General features: G+C 49.3%; 2 protein-coding genes across 5 annotated transcripts in view; one reads left to right on the top strand and one right to left on the bottom strand.

Moving 5' to 3' along the window:
* Positions 2,743-19,964, top strand: part of PROX1 (prospero homeobox 1) — a 47,536-nt gene continuing 30,314 nt past the window's right edge. For 2 of the 3 annotated variants that reach the window (XM_021391509.1, XM_021391507.1), the window contains exons 1-3: positions 2,743-2,976; positions 9,184-10,972; positions 17,359-17,466. In XM_021391509.1, coding sequence (XP_021247184.1) covers positions 9,251-10,972; positions 17,359-17,466 — 1,830 coding nt within the window. In that variant the 5' untranslated portion in view covers positions 2,743-2,976; positions 9,184-9,250. Of the gene's footprint in view, positions 2,977-3,996; positions 10,973-17,358; positions 17,467-19,964 lie in introns of those variants that run through there. The other variant, XM_021391508.1, reaches the window with a different exon arrangement.
* Positions 17,513-19,964, bottom strand: part of LOC110396135 — a 115,368-nt gene continuing 112,916 nt past the window's right edge. The window contains exon 5 of one of the 2 annotated variants that reach the window (XM_021391513.1): positions 17,513-17,642. In XM_021391513.1, the coding sequence (XP_021247188.1) occupies positions 17,536-17,642 (107 nt within the window). In that variant the 3' untranslated portion in view covers positions 17,513-17,535. The remainder of the gene's footprint in view (positions 17,643-19,964) is intronic. The other variant, XM_021391517.1, reaches the window with a different exon arrangement.

Below are 19,964 nucleotides of genomic sequence, written 5' to 3'. Positions count from 1 at the left end.
AAAGGAAAGGAAAGGAAAGGAAAGGAAAGGAAAGGAAAGGAAAGGAAAGGAAAGGAAAGGAAAGGAAAGGAAAGGAAAGGAAAGGAAAGGAAAGGAAAGAACAATGAATATATCAGTAGAAGCAGTAGGAGTAGCAGCTGTATTGCAGTCATTCACTACAATATTGCCAAACATTCATAAATGCTTTATGCATCCCAAAATGCAGTGTCCGAGGGATTTGGCATCCTACTGAGGTTAATGAATGAATGAGGTGCCCTTGAAGGTTAATTTGCACAAACAAAAGGTCAAGGGACATCTTCAAAACAAAATATTGATTAAAGCAAGTTAAATGTTTTGACTTGAAGGAGACATGAAGGATTAAAAAGCAGAATAGAGCAGTATGGATAAGAAAGGAACAGGAAAGAAAAAACACCACCCCCAGACACAAAGGAAATGGTAGAAAACATATCTGAATCAGCTAGTCATCTGCTAACAAGCTGTAAAGATTTCCAATGACAAGTTGTCACATTAGTTTAGTGAAACTGAAGCAGCACTTATCCCTTTTCCTGTGCTTAATCTCTCAGCGCACTGCACAGAAACATGCTACCACGTTTAATAGGATTACTTTGATTCACTTTCTCTTCTCTGGAGGTTTTCTTTTTTTTTTTTTCCCTTTTCCCTTTTCCCCCCCTTTTTCTTCTTCTTCTTCTTCTTCTTTTTTTTTTTTTTATAATTTCCATCAATACCAGCTTCTCGAATTAAATGGCACTGTGCTCAGCCACCCCTGGTGCACACTCCTCCGAGGGTTTCTCTAAAAGGAGGGGCTGGGGAAGGCTCCGACCCCGCAGCAACGCACACCCGCACCCAGCGCTCCTCTGCCCCGCACACACGCTGGTGATGCTCTATGGATGAATTCACATTGGCGTAAATAAGAGCAGAATCAGGCCCTTGTGACAAGGGGTGTTCTTTACATGTGAAGTGCTTGGATATACCCCATCCTTTTAAAAATAAAGAAAAGAAAACCGGCTATGGGCTCACAGCCCTTCCCTTCACTCGGAGTGAGCAGACCCAGCGAGGAGGGTGATCAAAGAAAAGGCGCTTTCAACAATGAGCCCTTGTCACTTCCAATCCTGTTGCCATCCTCCAAAGGGACAGGGGGATCACCCATGGCCAAGGGCACGTTTCAAAAGTTTTCCTAAGTTTCCCCGCATCTGCTTTTTTTTTTCCCCTCGAAGACGGAGATGCGAATGCAGAGAGCTGTCAGCTCACAGCGCGCATTTCCTCGTCAGACGCACCAGAATTTGGAGAAGGATTTATTTCTGAGGGGCCGAAGCTCGCAGCTGAGCACAGCCCCACGTCTGCAGGAAACGCAGCGCCGTGATCTGAACTTTGGGACAAGCAGCAAAGCGGGGACAGGAGCAGAACCCCCACACCTGAGCGTGACTTTGGATTCAAACTTCATCACTGTGAATTAATTGGGGGCGGGAGGAGGTAGAATCCCAAGCGCTCACCATTCAGGCAGCGGCACGGTCACCCTATGAAGTGCTGTGCTGGGACGTGAGCAGGGTGCGGGGCGCGGGGGGGGAGGACGGCACCTGCAGAGCGAGGTGGGGCCGAGGGGGCTGCGTGCCTCTGGGGCAGCCCGCGCCTCACTTTCCCTTCGCTCCTCATTGGGTGACTGCGTTTCCTCGACAGCGCTCGAAGAGACGCTGAGCCCCGCAAGTGACAAGGCGCTGTCAGAGGCTGCCGTGTACGCGTTATCGGCACCGTGCGGCTTCACCTCTGCGCGGATCTCGGTGTCCTTTAAAAAATAACAATAATAAAGGGGGAAAGAACTCAGGCGAGCTCATCTCCCCCCGCATCGCTCAGCCCCGCAGGACTCCCAGCTCCGACGGAACCTTCACGTGTCACCGGGCGGGCTCCCGGCGCCCGTTTCTAAGAGCGGCCCCAGTGCGCGGCTCCCGCAGCGGATGGGGGGCACCCCCGGACCCCCTCGACCGGGACCGCCCGTCCCTCCCCGCTGCTCCCCGTACACGACGCGGTTCCCTCTCCATTCCCCCGCCGCGCTCCGCGGCGTTTCCCCGTGTGCAAAGTTTCGCTCGGCGCCGGCAGCGGAGAGATGCTGCGAGCATCCCCGCTCCGTACGCCAGAAATCATTTTCTCCTAGAGATTCAAAGCGGCCGGCAGCGGGCTGCCGCTATAGCTCGGGACGGAACAGACTTCCCCAAAACTTTGGGAGCGCCGCTCGCTCGGCCCCTCCGCACCGCGATGCACAGCGACTCCCCGCTCCCGGAACCCCCCCGCCCGTCCCCGGCGCTGAGCCCCGGACCCACACGTGGGAGCCCCGCGCGGTGCAGCCCCCCCAGGGCCGACTTTCCCCGGAGTTTCCCCCAGTCCCGTCCCGTCCCGCCCCGTCCCGTCGGCCCCACGCAGGTGCGCGGCCGCGGCCACCTTCCCGCGGGGACGGGGCGGGCCCGGCGCTCCCCCCGCCGCCCCCTCGCTCCTCTCCCGCTCCTGCCAAGTGCTCCCCGATCCCCCCCCGGCCCGTCGCAAGGAGCCCTCCGATTGGGCGGCGGGCCGGGCTCACGTCACCCGGCCCGTGACGTGTAGTCTTCCTGTTTCCTTCAGCTGTGTCTTAAAGTAAATCTTGTGGCGGTGCGGAGCGCTCGCTCGGCTCGGCCGGCCCAGCCCAGCCCTGCCCCTGCCCCGCTCCGCGCTCCGCGCCCGCTCCGTGCCCGCTCCGCGCCGCCCCCGCGCCGCGCACACCCCGGCCCCGGCCCCGGCCCCGCGCCGCCCGCGCTCGCCCTCCCTTCGCCCAATTACAATATTCAGCGGCCGCGCGTGCGTGCGCGTGTGTGTGCGCGCGCGTGTCTGTGCGTGTGTGTGTGTGAGTGTGTGTGTGTGCGCGTGCGGTGTGCATGTGCGTGTGCGGGGCCGCCTCGCTCTCTGTCCAGCGGCAAAAAAAAAAGAGGCTCAGTTTCGTCGCCTTTGCACGGAGTAAGTATGCTCTCTCCCTTTCTTCACCCCCCCCCTTTTTCTTTCCCCTTCTTTTGCTTTTCCAGTCCTTTTTTTTTCTTCTTTTTTTCTTGTCCTTTTTTTTTCTTTTTTCCCCGCTAGAAAAATAACGAACAGCGGCAAAACGCCGCTCCCAGCAACGCGCTCCTCTTCCCAAGAAGCCAAACTGCCGCGACTTCACCCCCGAGCGCCGGCGGTTCCCCGGCACCGCGCAGCCCCCGGGCAGCGCTCCGCGAGGGACGCGCGCTGCGGGCGATGCTGCCCCGGCTCTCCCCCCGCCCCGCGGCCGCATTTTGTTCCGTCCCCGCAGCGCTTCGCGGGGCTCCGCGGCTCCATTCTGTTGTTCGGCGCTCCCTCCGAAGTTCCCCATCCCTTGCTTTAAACTCCTGCGAGCCTCCCCTTTGTCTCGCTTCTTGCCGCCCGGCTTTTTGTCTCCCCGGTTTGCCCGTCCTTTGCGTGTCGCCACTTCTCCTTTTTAACCCCGGCCGGGAGGGGCAGGGACTTTTCAGTCTCCTTCTCCTAATCGCAGTCACTTTTACGTTCCCTACGCAGGGACGAGCCGCGGAGTGCGGGAGCGGCGCGGGGCGGTGGGTACCGAGCGGCCGGGAGGGATGGGAGCAGCGCGGAGATGGGCACGGGCGGGGATGAGCGCTGCTCTCGGGCCGGCCGGTCGGCCGCCGTTCGCCGGAGGGGGCTTTAACTTTCCCCTTCCCCGTGATGGAGATCTTCGGGGCTTTTGCCGGCTGGGAGCGCTTTGCCGCGCGTCGAAACGGAGTTGAAGCGGGTGCGCTCGGGGCGGGGGGAGCCCCGGGACCAGAGGGCGGCGGGCGAGGGCCGGGCCGGGCAGGTGCCGGCCGCGAGGAGCCCCGAGGAGCGCCGCACCTGGCCCGGCCGCTGGGCACGGCCGCGGGAGCGCCCCGCCGCCTCACTCCGCGAAGCCGCCGCGCGAAGTTCCCGAGCGCAGCCGCTCCGATTCGCGTTCCTTTTCCGCACAGTTCACCTTTAGCGCGGGGTGGACGGAGTATCGCCTATGGGATAGGTATCGGCAGCCCGCGAGTTGGGCTGCGATAAGAAGTACGCTGCGTGCGCTTTTTGCTACCCGTTAAATTTTTCGGCAACCTGTGTCCCACCCGCTGAAGCGTACGCAGCCAACTTCCCTGCCGGCTGCTCCGAGGCCTCTCGGTTTGTACTTTTTATGTCTCGGTTTGTCTTTTTATGACCAGCAGATAGATGAGGGATTAAGTCTTCAGAATGGATACGTTTTGAAATTGGAGTTTAATTTGGTTCAGGGGAGAGCTGTAAACGCTGCCGTGTGTAGGATCCCCAGAATGGTTTATCCCGTCTCAGTGGATGGCCGCACTAACTCATTGCGGGGTTCTGGTGTAACGGCATCGTGGAGCGGGGGGGAAACCCTTGGAGAACTCGGGCTGAGTTGATGGCAGGAATCTGCCATGCAGCCGTGTCAGTGCTGTCTCTGAGTTATTTTCTTCTTGGTTGGTGAAATAACAAGGGCCAAGCTGGCTGGAAAGGAGGAAAACATCTTCAGTTCTATACCTTGAGCAGCTCAATTTCCTTCTCCTTGAAGGAACCTTTCTTGCAGCAGTGCAGGTGGCTGCAGGAGGGCTGTCATCTCCCCAAACCAAAGGCCTGAAGTAGGGAGATGCAAACCCCCACCTACCAGTGAGCTCCCAGCCCGTGCGGGGCTGGGCTGCGGGAAGCGTGGGACTGCTGGGCCGGGCCCTGCTGGCTGCCCTAGGACAGGCTGAAGGTAGTGTAGTCTTGGAGGAAATTGCCTTCTGATTTTTACTTCTTGTTATGGAGAAATCCTCATGAAGCAGTTATTGCTACACAAAGAGTTGCTAATTATTTCTGCCGTGTTTCATGGCACGTCCCAGCTAGGGGAGTTAGATAAGCCTTTCTCCCAAGAAACCTTGTGCGAAAGCCCTACAGAGAAAGGTAGCACTCTTGTTAGTTGCTGAACTGATTTCAGCGCTGAGCAGACCTTTGGGGAAGGAGTATCATCTGCTCTCAAATTCTTGCTGCGGTTTTGTCTGGGCAATGCTATTGACTGGAATAATTTTCATCCTGCGCTTCCTGGCTGCTTCTGGCAAAGCCATGCCCAGCGCAGAGCTTTGGAGCGAAAGATCTGCATATTTCTGCTAGCAGGAGCGTGGTGAATTCCTCGCGTGGCATTGGTGTTGTGGGCTGACACGGGGCAGGCAAACACTGGACCTAAGAGTTGTTGGCTTGCGACAAGATAGGGACAATTTCAGCTCTATGAACTTAGAGATTCTTGTGTTCAGCAGTGAATATTTGCCAGGGTTATCCCTTTGCTCGTGTATTCCATGGCTGTTTCCTATCACTTGGGCACTTCAGGTTAGACCAAGTCCCTTCAGTGCGTCTAAGTAGAGTGTGATCAAAGTGAAATATCCTTTATATCTGCTAGGTATATGAATGAATCTGGGAGAAAATGATCTGCATCTCTGTAGGGAGCTAATAAAATTGATTACAGAAATCAATTTTTTTGGTTAAATATCTAATGTCCTATTCCTTTCTAAAGACCATTCTAGCCAAAGGTTTGGGAGCAGGGACTCTTTGATACGTAGGAATTAATCTGTTCCTGGTTAACATGTCAGTGCATGTCCCATGGATGTACAGTAAGACCATTAGGAAGTTCTTCATAGCTGCGTTTTAATCAAATCTCCTTAAACAAAAGTTTCAAAAGTAAATTTGCAAATAAAATAGTGCAAGCTATTTTTTTGGGGTGGGCTGGGGAAGTGCTGAGGCCCTTATTGCAGATCAGGGTTGCATGGGAATGGAAAACGTTTGGTGTCCGAGGAAGCCGCATTGTGCGCGTTGGGGCCCGAGTTGCGGAGCGTGAATTTAACACAAACTGCACTTGGCAAGTAAGGAGTATCAAGGGTGACATGTCGAGCACATTTAACCTTCACAAATCTCAGGCTTTGCAACTCAGAAAGAAATACAGCTTACATTGTCAAGATTTGTGTGTAAATCTTTAGGAGCCCCGTTTCTAAGTGCCTATTTCTTGATAGCTATACAGAGACAGGAGGTGTATGAGATGGTTTTGAGACAATATGCGGCCAAATAGTGGTACTATGTAAAGGACATGAACTTCCTAAATTCTTTTTTTCCCGAGACTTCCCTGTTTACCCAGGTCTAATCTCTCTACTGTCTGAGGCTGGGGCTTGCACCCTGCTGTACGGGGCTTTCCTTGAGGTGTGAACTGGTCTTGGTCCTTCAGGATCAAAATACGAAGTGGCTGTACAATGTCCTTCCCATTTTGTCAGGCGAAAGTAGAGCTATTCCTCATCTATAAGCCACAAGGGACATGAGCCTTAATGCTAGCAGTCTGTAGGCTCGATGTAATGCCAGGGCAAACAGGAATGTTGCTGAACCCTAGGCTTAGGGGTGCCATACCCCTGGTGCTTCTCACGAGGGCAGGAGGGAGCATTGCTGCGGAGCACCTCCTGCTGTTAGTGAGGGGCTCAGGGAGAGGAAGATGGGTGCTAGGGAGGAAGGATGCGTGGCAATGACCTTCCAGCCGGGTGCAGGACAACCTATTTCCTGCACCGCTGACTCAAGGGTACAGCGAGCCCTCCCCATGCGTGTCCTTGGTTGGGATTGGGCAAGAGAGTGGGAAACAGCATTCAGGCACCTAAATTTGCTAGGAAACATGCAAAACTGGGAAACTGACATGAGGGTTTTGGTGCGAGTGTGGGAACATTCTGCTGGATCTTAATCAAGCATAACTTGACGGACTCGACGGCAGAAACGGAAGGAAAGGCATGAAGGTTTTTGGTGCCGGTTGTTTTTTTCCTATTGGCAACTGCTGTCTTTACGCAGAATGCCTTCAGAGTACCGTACTTGCAGCAAACAAGGGCTCTTACAGTTACCTTGCAATTAGTTTATATCGCTTTCAGGTGAGCTCTACCAGGTTGGAAGGTCAACCTTGACCCTTGTTTGCACCGTGCGGGTATCTCCTGCTGAACAGCTGGGGTGGTGTGTGGCCCCTTCCTGCCCTCAGTGTACAAAACCCACCCTTCAGAAAACCTGACTCCTCTAAGTTGTTTTATTTATTTATTGATTTATTAAAAATATATATATAAAAGGATGACCCAATTGTTAGGGCTTGAGTCTGCTCCTTTTGCAGCAATTCAAAGAAAGCGGGAGATGAGTTTTGTGAGCTGTGCTGCCCAGTAGGGCCCATTCTGTCGCTGGCAGGTAGTGGGATTTTGGTACCCGAGCATCTCATGCACTCAGGTGCAGGCGGTACAGCCGGGCCCTGCGACAGAGCTCCTTCCTATGGCCTCCAAACTCCACTTTCTGATGTGATAAGGTCCCATCTCTGAAGGCAATGTCTTGATAATGATACGTGGTTCTGGGTTTCCCTCTGAATTCATGACTTTCTTTTTTAAATTTCTGTCATTCTTTGCTTTTCTGCACGCAAGGAGCCAGTAACACAAACAAACATCGCATCCATCGCATAGCTGTCTCTGACACCAAATCTCTGAAAATTCTTTTAGTGCATCTGGAATACGTGGGCAAAGGCTGCAGAATAACCATAATGTTACTAAGTGTTAAAAGCTTTTTTTTCTTTTTTTTCATTCTGGTTGCAAACTAAGCATCGACTACTGTCTTGATTTTACAGATTATTTCATGCTGAAATTATGCCTATTTGCATGGGTAGTCATTCTTCAAAACTAGCCACAGATGCAGTCCTAGTGAGCACGTAGATGTTTTTACAGGTGAACCGAAAGAGATGGGAGCAATTCCAAAAAGTCTGCATGCTGCCTTTGGCAATATACCCTGTTATTGTGAAGATTGTGCTCTGTTAAGCAAATGTAAAGTTTAATATTAGATAAGCGTCGCATGACAAATATTTTAATTTTACTGAATGTTAAATTTAAGAAACGGGAAAGAGCGTCCAAAGCTTTATGTGCACCGTGAGTTTAGCATCGCTAGTTAATAAGTCACAAATTATGTCAAGAGCCTTTTACAAAATGCAAGGAAGTGTGCTATCTTTTTATGCTGGGTTCCTGGGAAACAATGAGAGTTCATATAAAGAGAAGGTATCTTCCTTTCTCACGCGTTTGATTGATGTTACTTCTTTCATCTTCCCATATTTTTTCTCATCTTTTCTGCATGTCAGAGGAACTGAGATTCTGTGTATTCAAAATATCATGCGTGAGAAGGGCTTCACTGGGCACTGGAGATACTGTTCCTGGAGATTTTTCTGAAGCAGAGGGATGTGGCACCGAACATGCCTCGTTTCTGCTATGCAAAATATTTACTGTTGTGTAGGTCAGTGTGCGAAGCACCAAATTTTCAGGCTTTGGAAGCAGGATTTACTTGGAGAACGTATGTTAAGAAAGGAGGGATGCATGGGGAATTCAGTGCACCCTCGAGGTTAGTCACTGGTACACACAGGGCTGCATTAACAAACTACATTTTGGCCTTTATTTGATCACATCTATGTAAATATTATAATCCTGGCCGTAAAATATTTTAATGCATTTTTGCTTTGCTGACAAAATGTTTCCCTAATGATTTAAGTGAGGTGGTTTTTTTTTTTGCTCTCAGCATAAACCTAAATGTGCCTGTTTCTCTCTGCCTTTTCCTTGCACATATACCATCCTGCCTACAATTAAGAGAAAGTTGACCTTCTAATGTTTATTTACCAGCGTTATCTCTTTTTGAAAGACAAAACCACAATTACAGTTTTTACATCGCAATTCATTTTTTTAATCCAAATTTTATACAATTTCTTGTTTTAACAATAAATCTTAAATAAGGAGTACTTTCATCTTCTTTTGTAACATGTATCTCAATGCCCTAAATTTAATCAATTGGTTGTCAGAGGCTGTGTTCTTCTAATCTACTCTTTCTTCTGAAGATAAACAGTATCATTTTAGGCATTTGTGCAAGAGAATCATATTACTGGTGCTTAAGCAGTTTTTGCTTTTTTAAATCTTAATCCATCTTAAACCAGTGGAGCAGAAATATTTAAAAATGTTTCATTTCAAGCAGAGTGCATAATAAATTGCAATAATTGTAATGTGCCATAAATCCCAGAGCCTATGCATTTTGCATTTTATTCAGGATTGAGGTCAGGAAATTTGGAGAAATTTAAAGAAAATGATTCATCAGTCCTTTTGTTCTGTTGGCCAGGGTCCCAGGATTCTTGAGCTGAGCCCAGCTGACAAGCTTTTGAAGATGGCACAATAACAGTCCAGTGATGCCTGACCATGACAGCACAGCCCTCTTAAGCAGGCAAACCAAGAGAAGAAGAGTTGACATTGGAGTGAAAAGGACGGTAGGGACAGCATCTGCATTTTTTGCAAAGGCAAGAGCGACGTTTTTTAGTGCCATGAATCCCCAAGGTTCAGAACAGGATGTTGAGTATTCAGTGGTGCAGCATGCAGATGGGGAAAAGTCAAATGTACTCCGCAAGCTGCTGAAGAGGGCGAACTCGTATGAAGATGCCATGATGCCTTTTCCAGGAGCAACCATAATTTCCCAGCTGTTGAAAAATAACATGAACAAAAATGGTGGCACAGAGCCCAGTTTCCAAGCCAGCGGTCTCTCTAGTACAGGCTCAGAAGTACATCAGGAGGATGTATGCAGCAACTCTTCAAGAGACAGCCCCCAAGAGTGTCTTTCCCCTTTTGGCAGGCCGACTATGAGCCAGTTTGATGTGGATCGGTTATGTGACGAGCACCTGAGAGCTAAACGCGCCCGGGTTGAGAATATCATTCGGGGTATGAGCCATTCCCCCAGCGTGGCATTAAGGGGCAATGAAAATGAAAGAGAAATAGCTCCGCAGTCCGTCAGCCCTCGAGAAAGTTACCGAGAAAACAAGCGCAAGCAGAAGCTGCCGCAGCAGCAGCAGCAGAGCTTCCAGCAGCTGGTTTCGGCCAGGAAGGAGCAGAAGCGAGAGGAGCGCCGACAGCTGAAGCAGCAGCTGGAGGACATGCAGAAGCAGCTGCGCCAGCTGCAAGAGAAGTTCTACCAGATCTACGACAGCACCGACTCTGAAAATGATGAAGATGGCAACCTGTCCGAAGACAGCATGCGCTCCGAGACGTTGGATGCCCAGGCCGGCGACTCCGTCGGCAGGTCGGACAACGAGATGTGCGAGCTGGACCCAGGGCAGTTCATCGACCGGGCTCGGGCTCTCATACGGGAGCAGGAGATCGGGGAGAACAAGCCGAAAAGAGAAGGTCCCAAGGAGAAGGAGCAAGGGCCAAATTCCTTCCATCCCGAAGGCAAACACTTGGCTGAGACACTGAAGCAGGAACTGAACACCGCCATGTCACAAGTTGTGGACACAGTGGTGAAAGTTTTCTCATCCAAGCCCTCCCGCCAGCTTCCTCAGGTCTTCCCGCCTCTCCAGATCCCTCAGGCCAGGTTCGCAGTCAACGGGGAGAACCACAACTTCCACACGGCCAACCAGCGCCTGCAGTGCTTTGGGGACGTCATCATTCCAAACCCCCTTGACACCTTTGGCAGCGTTCCCATGCCTGGCGCCACTGACCAGACCGAGGCGCTGCCCCTTGTCGTCCGCAAGAACTCCTCCGACCAGCCTGCCTCGGCCCCTCCGGCCGGCGGCCATCACGCCTCGCTGCACCAGTCCCCGCTCTCAGCCACCACCGGCTTCTCCACCTCCTCCTTCCGCCACCCCTTCCCACTGCCCCTCATGGCCTACCCCTTCCAGAGCCCTCTGGGCGCCCCGTCGGCCTCCTTCCCAGGGAAAGAGCGTGCCTCCCCCGAGTCCCTGGACTTGACCCGGGAGACCACCAGCCTGAGGACCAAGATGTCATCGCACCACATGAACCACCATCCCTGCTCACCTGCGCACCCCCCCAGCGCTGCTGAAGGCCTCTCCTTGTCCCTCATAAAGTCCGAGTGTGGTGACCTGCAAGACATGTCTGAAATCTCGCCCTACTCGGGAAGTGCAATATCCTTTTCTGAAGGCGAGTGTTCGCCATGGTGGCCTGCAGGAGAGGAGCGGAGGCTGACCCATGCTGTGGGGCTGACCTGAGGGCGCTGGGCTGGGAGGCACTGGCACGGGGAGCAGGTGGGGGCTAAAACACTGGGTAATTGCAGGTGCTCCTCCTGCCACAGCATCCAATTTAGAAGAGGCACCTGTCCCCACAATGTTTTAGGCCATCCAGTTGGGTTTCCCTCCCCACTAGACAGGAGGTGATGACCCTGGCTGAAAACACTGCATGGCCACCTCCTCCTGTTAGTGGGGAAATTTAGGTTAGGTGAAGCAGTGGCACAGCTGAACAGAGAAGCTGTGGTGCCCCATCCCTGCAGGCGCTCAAGGCCAGGTTGTATGGGGCCCTGGGCAGCCTGAGCTGGGGGGGGGGGGGTGCGGCGGCAGCCCTGCTCACAGCTGAGGGTTGGGACTGTGTGAGCTTTGAGGTCCCCTCCAAGCCAAACCATTCTGTTATTCCCCTCCCGTGTTAATGGTGGCCTTGCTGGAGCTCACAGAAAGACAGCGTTTGGTCCTTTGTGGGTCTCCAGTTCTCACGTAAGGGAAATAAAGCACAAAAGGCCCAGGTAGTGATCTATTCAGGCGGCACCAAGTTCTTTCCCCCACCCAGAGGTCTGCTTCTCAGCTCTGGTGCAGCTGCCTGCTATGCATGATTAACCTCTGTTCAGCCATACACAGAAATCTTTTGTCCTAACGTACACAAAGCAAATTATTTTGGAAAGCTGGAGAGAACAATTAAATATAAAACTTCAGCTGTATTAAATTTGCAGGACACTTCCCCTCCTTGAAAAAAATGAAGTCCCTCTTTTTAGCTCTATTTCAGGGTTTCGTTTGGGGGAAAATACAGCTCTGCTTTTATTTAGGTATATCCAGACGTAGTTATAATTTTATTTTTCCCCTGGACACCAGTATAGGTTATTATCTTTTTTCTTTTTTAGCAGTTACACCTCCCACTCCTTGCATTGTTTCTTCTAACATGCCTTTTGGTCAAAATATTTTTCTTTCAAGCACAATTGTATTAAAAGTGAATAAAATGCCATGTCTGCCCAATGCTAAAACTGAGAATTTTGAATGAAGGGAATGTGGGCATATTATCCCTGCTCCTGCAGAAAGCACAGAAAGCAGCAGCACAAGCACAGAACCTTACATGGAGCACATTTCATTCCCAAGTTGGTGGCTGTGGTTGTGACCAGATAACTCAGCCCCTGTAGAGTGACAGTGGTGATGTGGGTAGATTGTCCCCCTCCCAGGGCTGTCCCACGAGGCAGATACACAAGGCTGCGCCGCACCACTGGGTGCCTTCTGGGCCACTAGCAGCTCTGAGAGCTTTAGGGGAACTGCAGCATGTGTCTGTGGGAGTGTGAAGTCCCAGCAGGGTGTGGGCAGGGCTGGAGACTCGCAGATTGCCTACTTCAGTGTCATCCACTCATCCTCCGAGGCTCTGCCATCCAACCTAGGCCAAGCCCAAGGAAGAGCCCTTGCTCTCCAGTGTTTTTTGTCTGACCTGTGTGAGTAGTCCTGTTTCTGTAGGAGGAAGGGCTTGAGAGCACCTTCCACAGCTGTTGGTGTTTCCAAGAGCCAGCCAGTAGGTGTGACGTCTGGGGGATTTTTTCCTGTTGGAAGCAGGGAAATCTTTCCCTTGCCTTATATACTGTATGGCAAGACAGGGGAGTCAGTCCAAAGCCAGCATCATTCACAGTCACTGCCAGTTACTTTCAAAGGTCCAAACCAAAACTCATTTTCACATGCTGAGAAGCGAGCTGCGATGCTTGCAGAGCAGTCCTGAGGTCAGCACGAGTGGCAGCCGAAGGCAGCAATCCGGCCAGAGCAGTTAAGTCATTCCTACCACACAGTGTGGTGGGTGCTGATTGTGGTGATGTAAAAGTAGTTCTTCCATCCTAGGAGAGGAGCCTAAGGTGAGAAGTGTGTGAAGTGTGTGTGGCTGCAAGTGGTCCTCTCTGCCCAGCACATCCCTGCCTCCCCCTTGCTGCTTCTCCCCCTTTCTCCTGCCTTCCTCACTGGCGATCCTTAGCGGAGCTCATGCTGGAACCGGGGTGAGTGTTGTGCCTGGGCTTAGCCAAGGCAGTGCTGGGCACTGGGGCTGCTCCACCTCCATCCTTGCCTCGCTCCTTCCCTCGCCCTTGGGGTAGCATTCTGTCTGGCCAGGGTTTGCGTGCTAAGCTGCTAGGAAAAACAGATTTACTGAAGAGCATTTGTACACGATGTGTGCTCTGGCGCACAGTTCAGCTCGGGGATGTTGCTGTTGTTTTCCAGTTGCAGCTCGCTTGCCCAGGTAGCCTGCAGTTTCCGGGGAAAGGCGCGGTACGGACGTTGGTTTGTTTGTGGTAGGTTCTGTTGCGGTGCTTTTATTTTACATGGTTGAGTGTGCACACACAAGGAGTATATTTCTTCGGAGAAGCAGATCTTTCTTCCCTGCAGAAAGCAACATCTGTTTTCCTGGACAATACAGGCAGGATGAGAACATAAGACGAGTGGATAGAGCCAAGTTCAGGTTTTAGTGGTAGGCTAACGCGCCGCACCAGCCCGCTTTTTGTTTGTCTCTTTTAACCAACGCCTGTAAAACGCGTCTGATCATTCTTTGCTGAATTGCAGAAGGAAACGGTTAATGTTTGCGTATGTTGCTGAACAAGATAAGATGCACCTGCAGCATGAATTCCCGTCTTGGTCCTGAATGCAGTCTATATCTTTGCAAACTAATCTGTTTAATCAAATATTAAGTTTTATTCAAATTCCGAAAGAAACAGACAGCCAATTGTTTTTCTGCATGGTCTTCCTTTGTCATGCATCCTCTTTGCATCTCAAGAAAAATAGCCTTGTTCAGTCCCCAAACATTTGCATAGACCAAAACTGCAGCACAACAGCAGCCTGTGTGCTGCTGAGACATCGGGAAAGGTGAAGGAGTTGGGTGCGCTCTCCCTGATGGGAGGGTCTGGACACGAGTGAAACTTTCTGCAATTTATTTATTTTTAAGCAGAATTCCCATCCAACTGGAATGAGTTTCACAGTCCCAATATGTGAAAGCTGTAATTAGCGAATTACAACATTTCAAAATGAGGAGTTATTACATCTGACTAGAATTAAACTAATTAAACTTAAAAAAACAACAACAACAAAAAAAAACAACAATTGTACAGCAAGCTGGTTAGCTCGGTGCTGCTGGTAAGACCTGGGCAACGGGGGAGCTCATTCAGCTGGCCTGTGCTTCGGAGGGTCTCGAAGATGCTCTGAGATACAGCGATTTGGAGCTTTTTAAAAGCAGCTGAGGTGTAACTGAAGGAGCAGCTTAGCTTTGCCAGTGCAGATTTCCTACCTGCTACAGCCCTTTCTTGCCTCTTTTCCTTCAGCTCAGCGCTAGAGCAGCCTGCTGGGGTGTTTCTGGGAGCTCAGGCTGAGGGGAACAGAAGTGAAAGAAATCCCCACTGAAAAATATTTTTGCAAAAGGGGAGAGAGCTTTCCGGTAGGGTTAGAGTGCAAACGAGCCAAACGCTACCTTTCAGCTTTCCCGGTTAACACACACAGGAGTGCATCTAGGCTTCATTCCCGGTCTTTCTCTTCCCATTTCTTAATGTTTTGCCTTTTTGCTGCTGCCGGGTGAGGTGAGGCGGCATGGCACCGGGAAAGCACGGCTCTGAGCTCTCAGGTTGTTTGAACACTGCTTTAGGTTCAGCTGCAGTACACTGTTCCTCTGATCTTTTATGCTCCTGAGCAGATGTCTTTCATTAATTTATGGATTTATCAACTTTTCTTTCTCTCCTTTTTTTTTCCTTCCTCTTTTTTTTTTTTTTTTTTTTTTTACACCTGGCAGCTGGCTCAAGTTTCAGCAGTTATTGTCTATTTTGCATTACCCATAGAATTGAATGTCATCTGTCTTCACAAAGCTATAGCTGGGAGAATTGAGGCAAGCCACACGAGCTGCTGGGACGGAGCTTGTTTGCGTTCCATTCGGCACCCCTCCTCCCTTTACCTCCTTAATATTTATTTGTGCTCGTTTTCTTTCCTGGCCTTGAATGGGGCTTAGCTCGTGTTCAGTACAGCTGTATGTTTACTGAATCTATTTCATCATGAGTCATTGTGCGTGTGTAAGTATCCTGGAAACAGCTAGTGCTTTCTTGGAAGAACAGTTGCTTTTCAGCCCAAGCACTTAAAAAGGAAATTAAGCAATTGGTCAGTTCAGTTTTTTTTTTTTTCTGAAATAGCAATGGGTTATCTAATTCTTTGCTCTTAAGTCTGTCATTAACTATTTTTTGCTAGATTATTACAGATCAGATCTTTTATCGCAGTGCAGCGTTAACCTTAGGATCAAGATACACAGATTGGTTGCATATTCGAAACAGCTTTAAGGCTGCCAAGTGCTTAAGAACAAGTATAATTTTAATAGAAAATGGATTTCTGGGAATTTGAGTCTTAGAACATCTTTTAATACGTGTTTCATTCAATATCAATATCCCCTGGCATTAGGGCAGAAAATATTTAAAAATCCTAAATGCAGAAGGAATCAAAATGCTTAGGCAACTGCCTAATATGCTTAAATCCAGCAAATAGGAGAGCTTTTTTTCCCGAAAGTTTAAGTCCATCCTTTAGCTCGCACTGAAAGAAAATGTGTGCCGAACCCGATATTAGCATGTCGGCGGCGACCAAGGAATCACAAATTAAGGAGGCTTAGGGTTTTTATTTCTTTTACTTTTTGAAGTTCCCCCTCAGACCTCCTCTCCCCTGAAACGATCACATAACAAAGTGGGTTTCTGGTGTAGAAGTTTTGATTTGTCTAAAACCCTTATCACTAAGCAATAGGTGACAGCTTGCTACTATTATTTCACTTACGTATTTTGACAGATGGCACTGCAGAGTGTAATGCTCTTTTAGACTTCTCTATCAGTCTAATGGAGGTAACTGGAGGTTCTTTCAACTCTTCTCTTGGCACAAGAAGTATGTCAGTCATAAATTATCTTCTTTGTAATCAGCGAGCATCTAAAACAACATGCAAGTTCAGCTCAGCCGTTCTCCTTCTACTTCAGATAACAAGAGGTTTTTAAACTAATGTTATTGATGACTTTTTTTTTAATGCCACATTTTTTTTTCAGTCTGAAAATGAATCTTATTTTATAACTGGAATAAAGGAGAGGGGCTCTGCTGATTTCACGAATTAGAGAAAAGGGTTTTTTATTGAAAAAGCACGGCTAATAGGCAGTAGCCTGCTGTAACACTGCGCCCGAGTTCCCGGTGCTGGAGAAGCCCGGTGCCAGCATGCTCCCGGCCCCAAAGCGAGGGCAGAGAGGCTGCAGTGTGACTGGAGACCGGGCCGAGCTTCTCCCTCCGTCAGGTGTGAAAGGAGTGAGGTTTCCAGCAGTTGAGTTTGGGAGAAACAGACCTCGGAGAAGCTTCTGGGAAGAACCCTTAATTGACCTTGTGGGGGCCACACTCATTTTCTCCACGTGCATCTTCATTTCTGATAAATTATAAAGCCATTAATTTGCTGAGGAAATGGCAGGGCCAGCCTGCGGCGCAGATGTGACCAGAGCCGTCCTCGCGCACAGCGCACAAAAGAGAGCCAAGGAGCCGGGAGAAAATCAGCAAGCCGAGATGGTTATGGTTAGCTTCGCATTCCCTCGGGAACTGTTTTCGTTGCTTCTGTTTACAGATCTAAAATGTAATGATGTTTCCTTATAGGGTAAGTGGCCATTTATTGATCCGCTAGCCCGCGTCCATCGATCGTGGAGCCCCAAATGCAGCTTCCTCCGAGGAGGAGTTAACCGGCTCAACCAGAAGGCGACAACATAGGTCAGAGGGGCTCTGCCTCTTGGAAAATTTGGCTTTGATTATTGAGGCAGTGCTGTAACGGGATTAGAGGGAGCGGCTCAGGATGCTGAGATGGGAGCAGAGCAGGTGAAACATGCTGCCTGCAGGAGGCATTGCTCCAAGGGCTGGAGTGCCCTGTGCATAGCACATGCGTTCAGTTCACTCGGTGCATGCAGTGCAGTGCTGAGGGGAAACGAAACTTGGGCTGGACTTGCAGAGGAGAGGGAGAAAAAGCTCCTGATAAGTTCTGTGCGGCACGTGTTTCCTTAGCAACAAGTGAACATACATATGGTACACAAGCTGTAAACTTGCAGAATTCCTGAAACCCCGCAACAAAACTGATAGGAAATAGAAGGTTTGGGTTGTGTGTCTCCTCATCCTTCATTTTGCCATTTGCAGAAAATCACAGCATGGCCGTTTTGGTGTTGGTAATGTCTCCTGCAGGCTGGGGGTGCAGTGTGTGCATGGGGCACGCTCAGAAGCAGCCTTCTCAAGCCAAGCGTTTTCCTTTACCAGTCCAATCCTACATGCAGGAAGGCTTGTCGCCGAACCACTTGAAAAAGGCCAAGCTCATGTTCTTTTACACTCGGTACCCAAGTTCCAATATGCTGAAAACCTACTTCTCAGATGTAAAGGTAAGAAAATCTCTTCCCCTCCACCTTCTTACTGCATGCTTTGTTTGGTCACGAAGAAGTTTGGTGTTCTCAGAGGTCAGCGGGATTTCTGAGTGTGCAAAGCTGTAGCTGACTTCTTCCTTCCCCTGAGGTTATGCCCTGCCTGTACCTGGCTGTGGAAAGGGGAGGTTGGAGGACTGGAAATTGGAAAAAAAAAAAAAAAAAAAAAAAGGCATTAACACTTGAGAGCAAAGTAAGAATAATTGTTATGGTAAACTAAACAATTTCCTTTATGCCTATCCTATCAAAAAAGAGATTTGTGGTGGTAGAAATGTGCTTCCAAGAACATTTTGGAGCAGTTCTGAAGTGTTCCCTTATTGTTTCATTTCAGTTGGTTTCCTCATATTTGTGCTTACATAAGCACAGTGCAGAATCCCTTTCTTTCCGTCAAAAAGAAACAGTACATTGAAATTCTCCATGCAGAAGCTGCTTAAAAACAAAAGTGATGATTGTCTCTTATTTACAACTTAATTTGTTGTTGATGCAGAGTACACTGAGCATAAGGAGGATGAATAAAGTGACAGATTCAGGCCACATTATTCAAATGAGGATATGAAAGCTGTCGACATACAGCTGCATCCTCCCTCATTCTACAGAATATTAGGACCTCCTGATTTTTTTTCTAAAAGTAATTGTTCCTTCACATCAACTTGATTTTGTGTTAATCATCTAAGTTTTTTTTTTAACATAGATTGGGTTTTAATGATTATAATGGTATACATGGTATCATTATCTAAGTAACTTTATAAACATTACATTAGCTTAAATTAGTTTGTTAAATTGCCCCCCCAGCGAATTACCAAAATCCTTCTTTTAATCACTTTTGGGTTATGGGTTGGTTTTTTTTTTTTTTTTGGTTTTTTTTTTTTTTTTCCCCCCCAGTCTTAGGCATGGATTATTCCACAGGTTTGTGAACTTGGCCCAGTTTCTGCTGACCAGTTCCCTCTGGTGAAATTTGCTGGCAGTTTTTCCTTTATTCTCCCTGCACCATGGCATGCTCTTGTGCCCTGCAGAGCGCTGCTCTTGCGGAGGTTCCTGGCATTTGATGCTGTGCACCCAGCATTCATAGAGGGAGGGGGAGAGCAGTACAGGCCCTGCTTACACTAAATGGCCAGTCAGGAATCACAGAATCATTTTGAGTTGGAAGGGACCCTAAAAGGCCATCTAGCCCAACTCCCCTGCAACAAACAGGGACATCTACAGCTCAGTCAGGTTGCTCAGAGCCCCATCCAGCCTGACCTTGAGCGTCTCCAGGGATGGGGCATCCACCATTGAACACATGCACACAAAAAGCCAAAGCTGTGTCATGGTGCAGTGGAGTGGATCCACCTGGGATGGGCAAATCAGAGGGAGTGCTCCTAGTGCTGATCCCACATTGGTTCTGTACTGCGTGAACCTTAGCACAGCCTACACATGGAGGTGTGGGCCTTTTTTTATGTCACTGCTGCTTTTTTCCCTCTTTTTAAGAAGGTAAATGCCTGTGTGCCTGCACGCACATGGGGTGGCTTTGTTTTCTGACAAAATAGTCATTTACTTTTGTGCCACCTCGTATTTCTGTAGCCCCAGAAGCAGCCCTGGTACTGCCCATGGGGCCAGGGGTCATTTGCCCACAAGAAAGAGCCACCGCTTCCCTGGCCAGACATGGCAGCCAGGCAGAGCCAGCACCACCATGGAGTGGGGTGCAGATGCTAGACACATTCAGCTTTCCTTGGTTTTATTTTCCATGCCTCTGAACATTTCATAGTGCTTGGCATGTGCGGTGTTCCTCAAGCCAGATGCTGCTCCCCCTTTTGCCCACGTGCAGCCCCATTAGCTTCACCGCTCCCACTTGCGGAAGCAAAAGAAGGTAATTTTGCTTAGCTGGAGCCAGCGCATCCTTGTGGTTTAAGCAGGTGTCCCTGAGCAGGACTGACGAGGCTGCTGCTTGCCACTGGAATGCTCTCGTCCGTGAGCTGAAAACACATATGTAAATAGGTACCCTAATGAGACATTTCCATTCCTTGGCCAAATGTTTGGCTCTGAGGATCGTGGCTATATTAATAAAGCTGAATGCACACCGTGTCATACTTGAAGCGATCGTATTTAATTTCATTACTAATTGCCCTTAAAAATGAAAGGGAACTGTATTAAGGTGGCGATTTATTTCAGAAATTTAAATATGTGAGTAAAGCTTGGGAACAATTTGAATACGAGGGCCAGGCCCTCATGGAAAGCATAGAGCTGCCTTGAAACTAAAAAAAATTGTTCTTCTTCCTCCCCCCCCACCCCAGGATGGCAATAACTCAAAAATGTTGTGACCAAACACAAGATCTGTAGCGCTGTGAAATTCTGTAATTTTTTAAGCAGGAATGAAATTTGAGACTGAAAATGGACTTTTTTTTTAAATTATAACTTTCTAAAGTAGTAATATTTCCATCGTCTTAGTCACCTGCAAGAGACGGAAAGCAAAGAAGAATTGC

Source organism: Numida meleagris, chromosome 3 (genome assembly GCF_002078875.1).
Source record: "Numida meleagris isolate 19003 breed g44 Domestic line chromosome 3, NumMel1.0, whole genome shotgun sequence".
In the NCBI taxonomy this organism is placed as follows: domain Eukaryota; kingdom Metazoa; phylum Chordata; class Aves; order Galliformes; family Numididae; genus Numida; species Numida meleagris.
The sequence above is the reverse complement of the archived record's forward strand: the minus strand, read 5'-3'. Positions and strand labels throughout refer to the sequence as shown.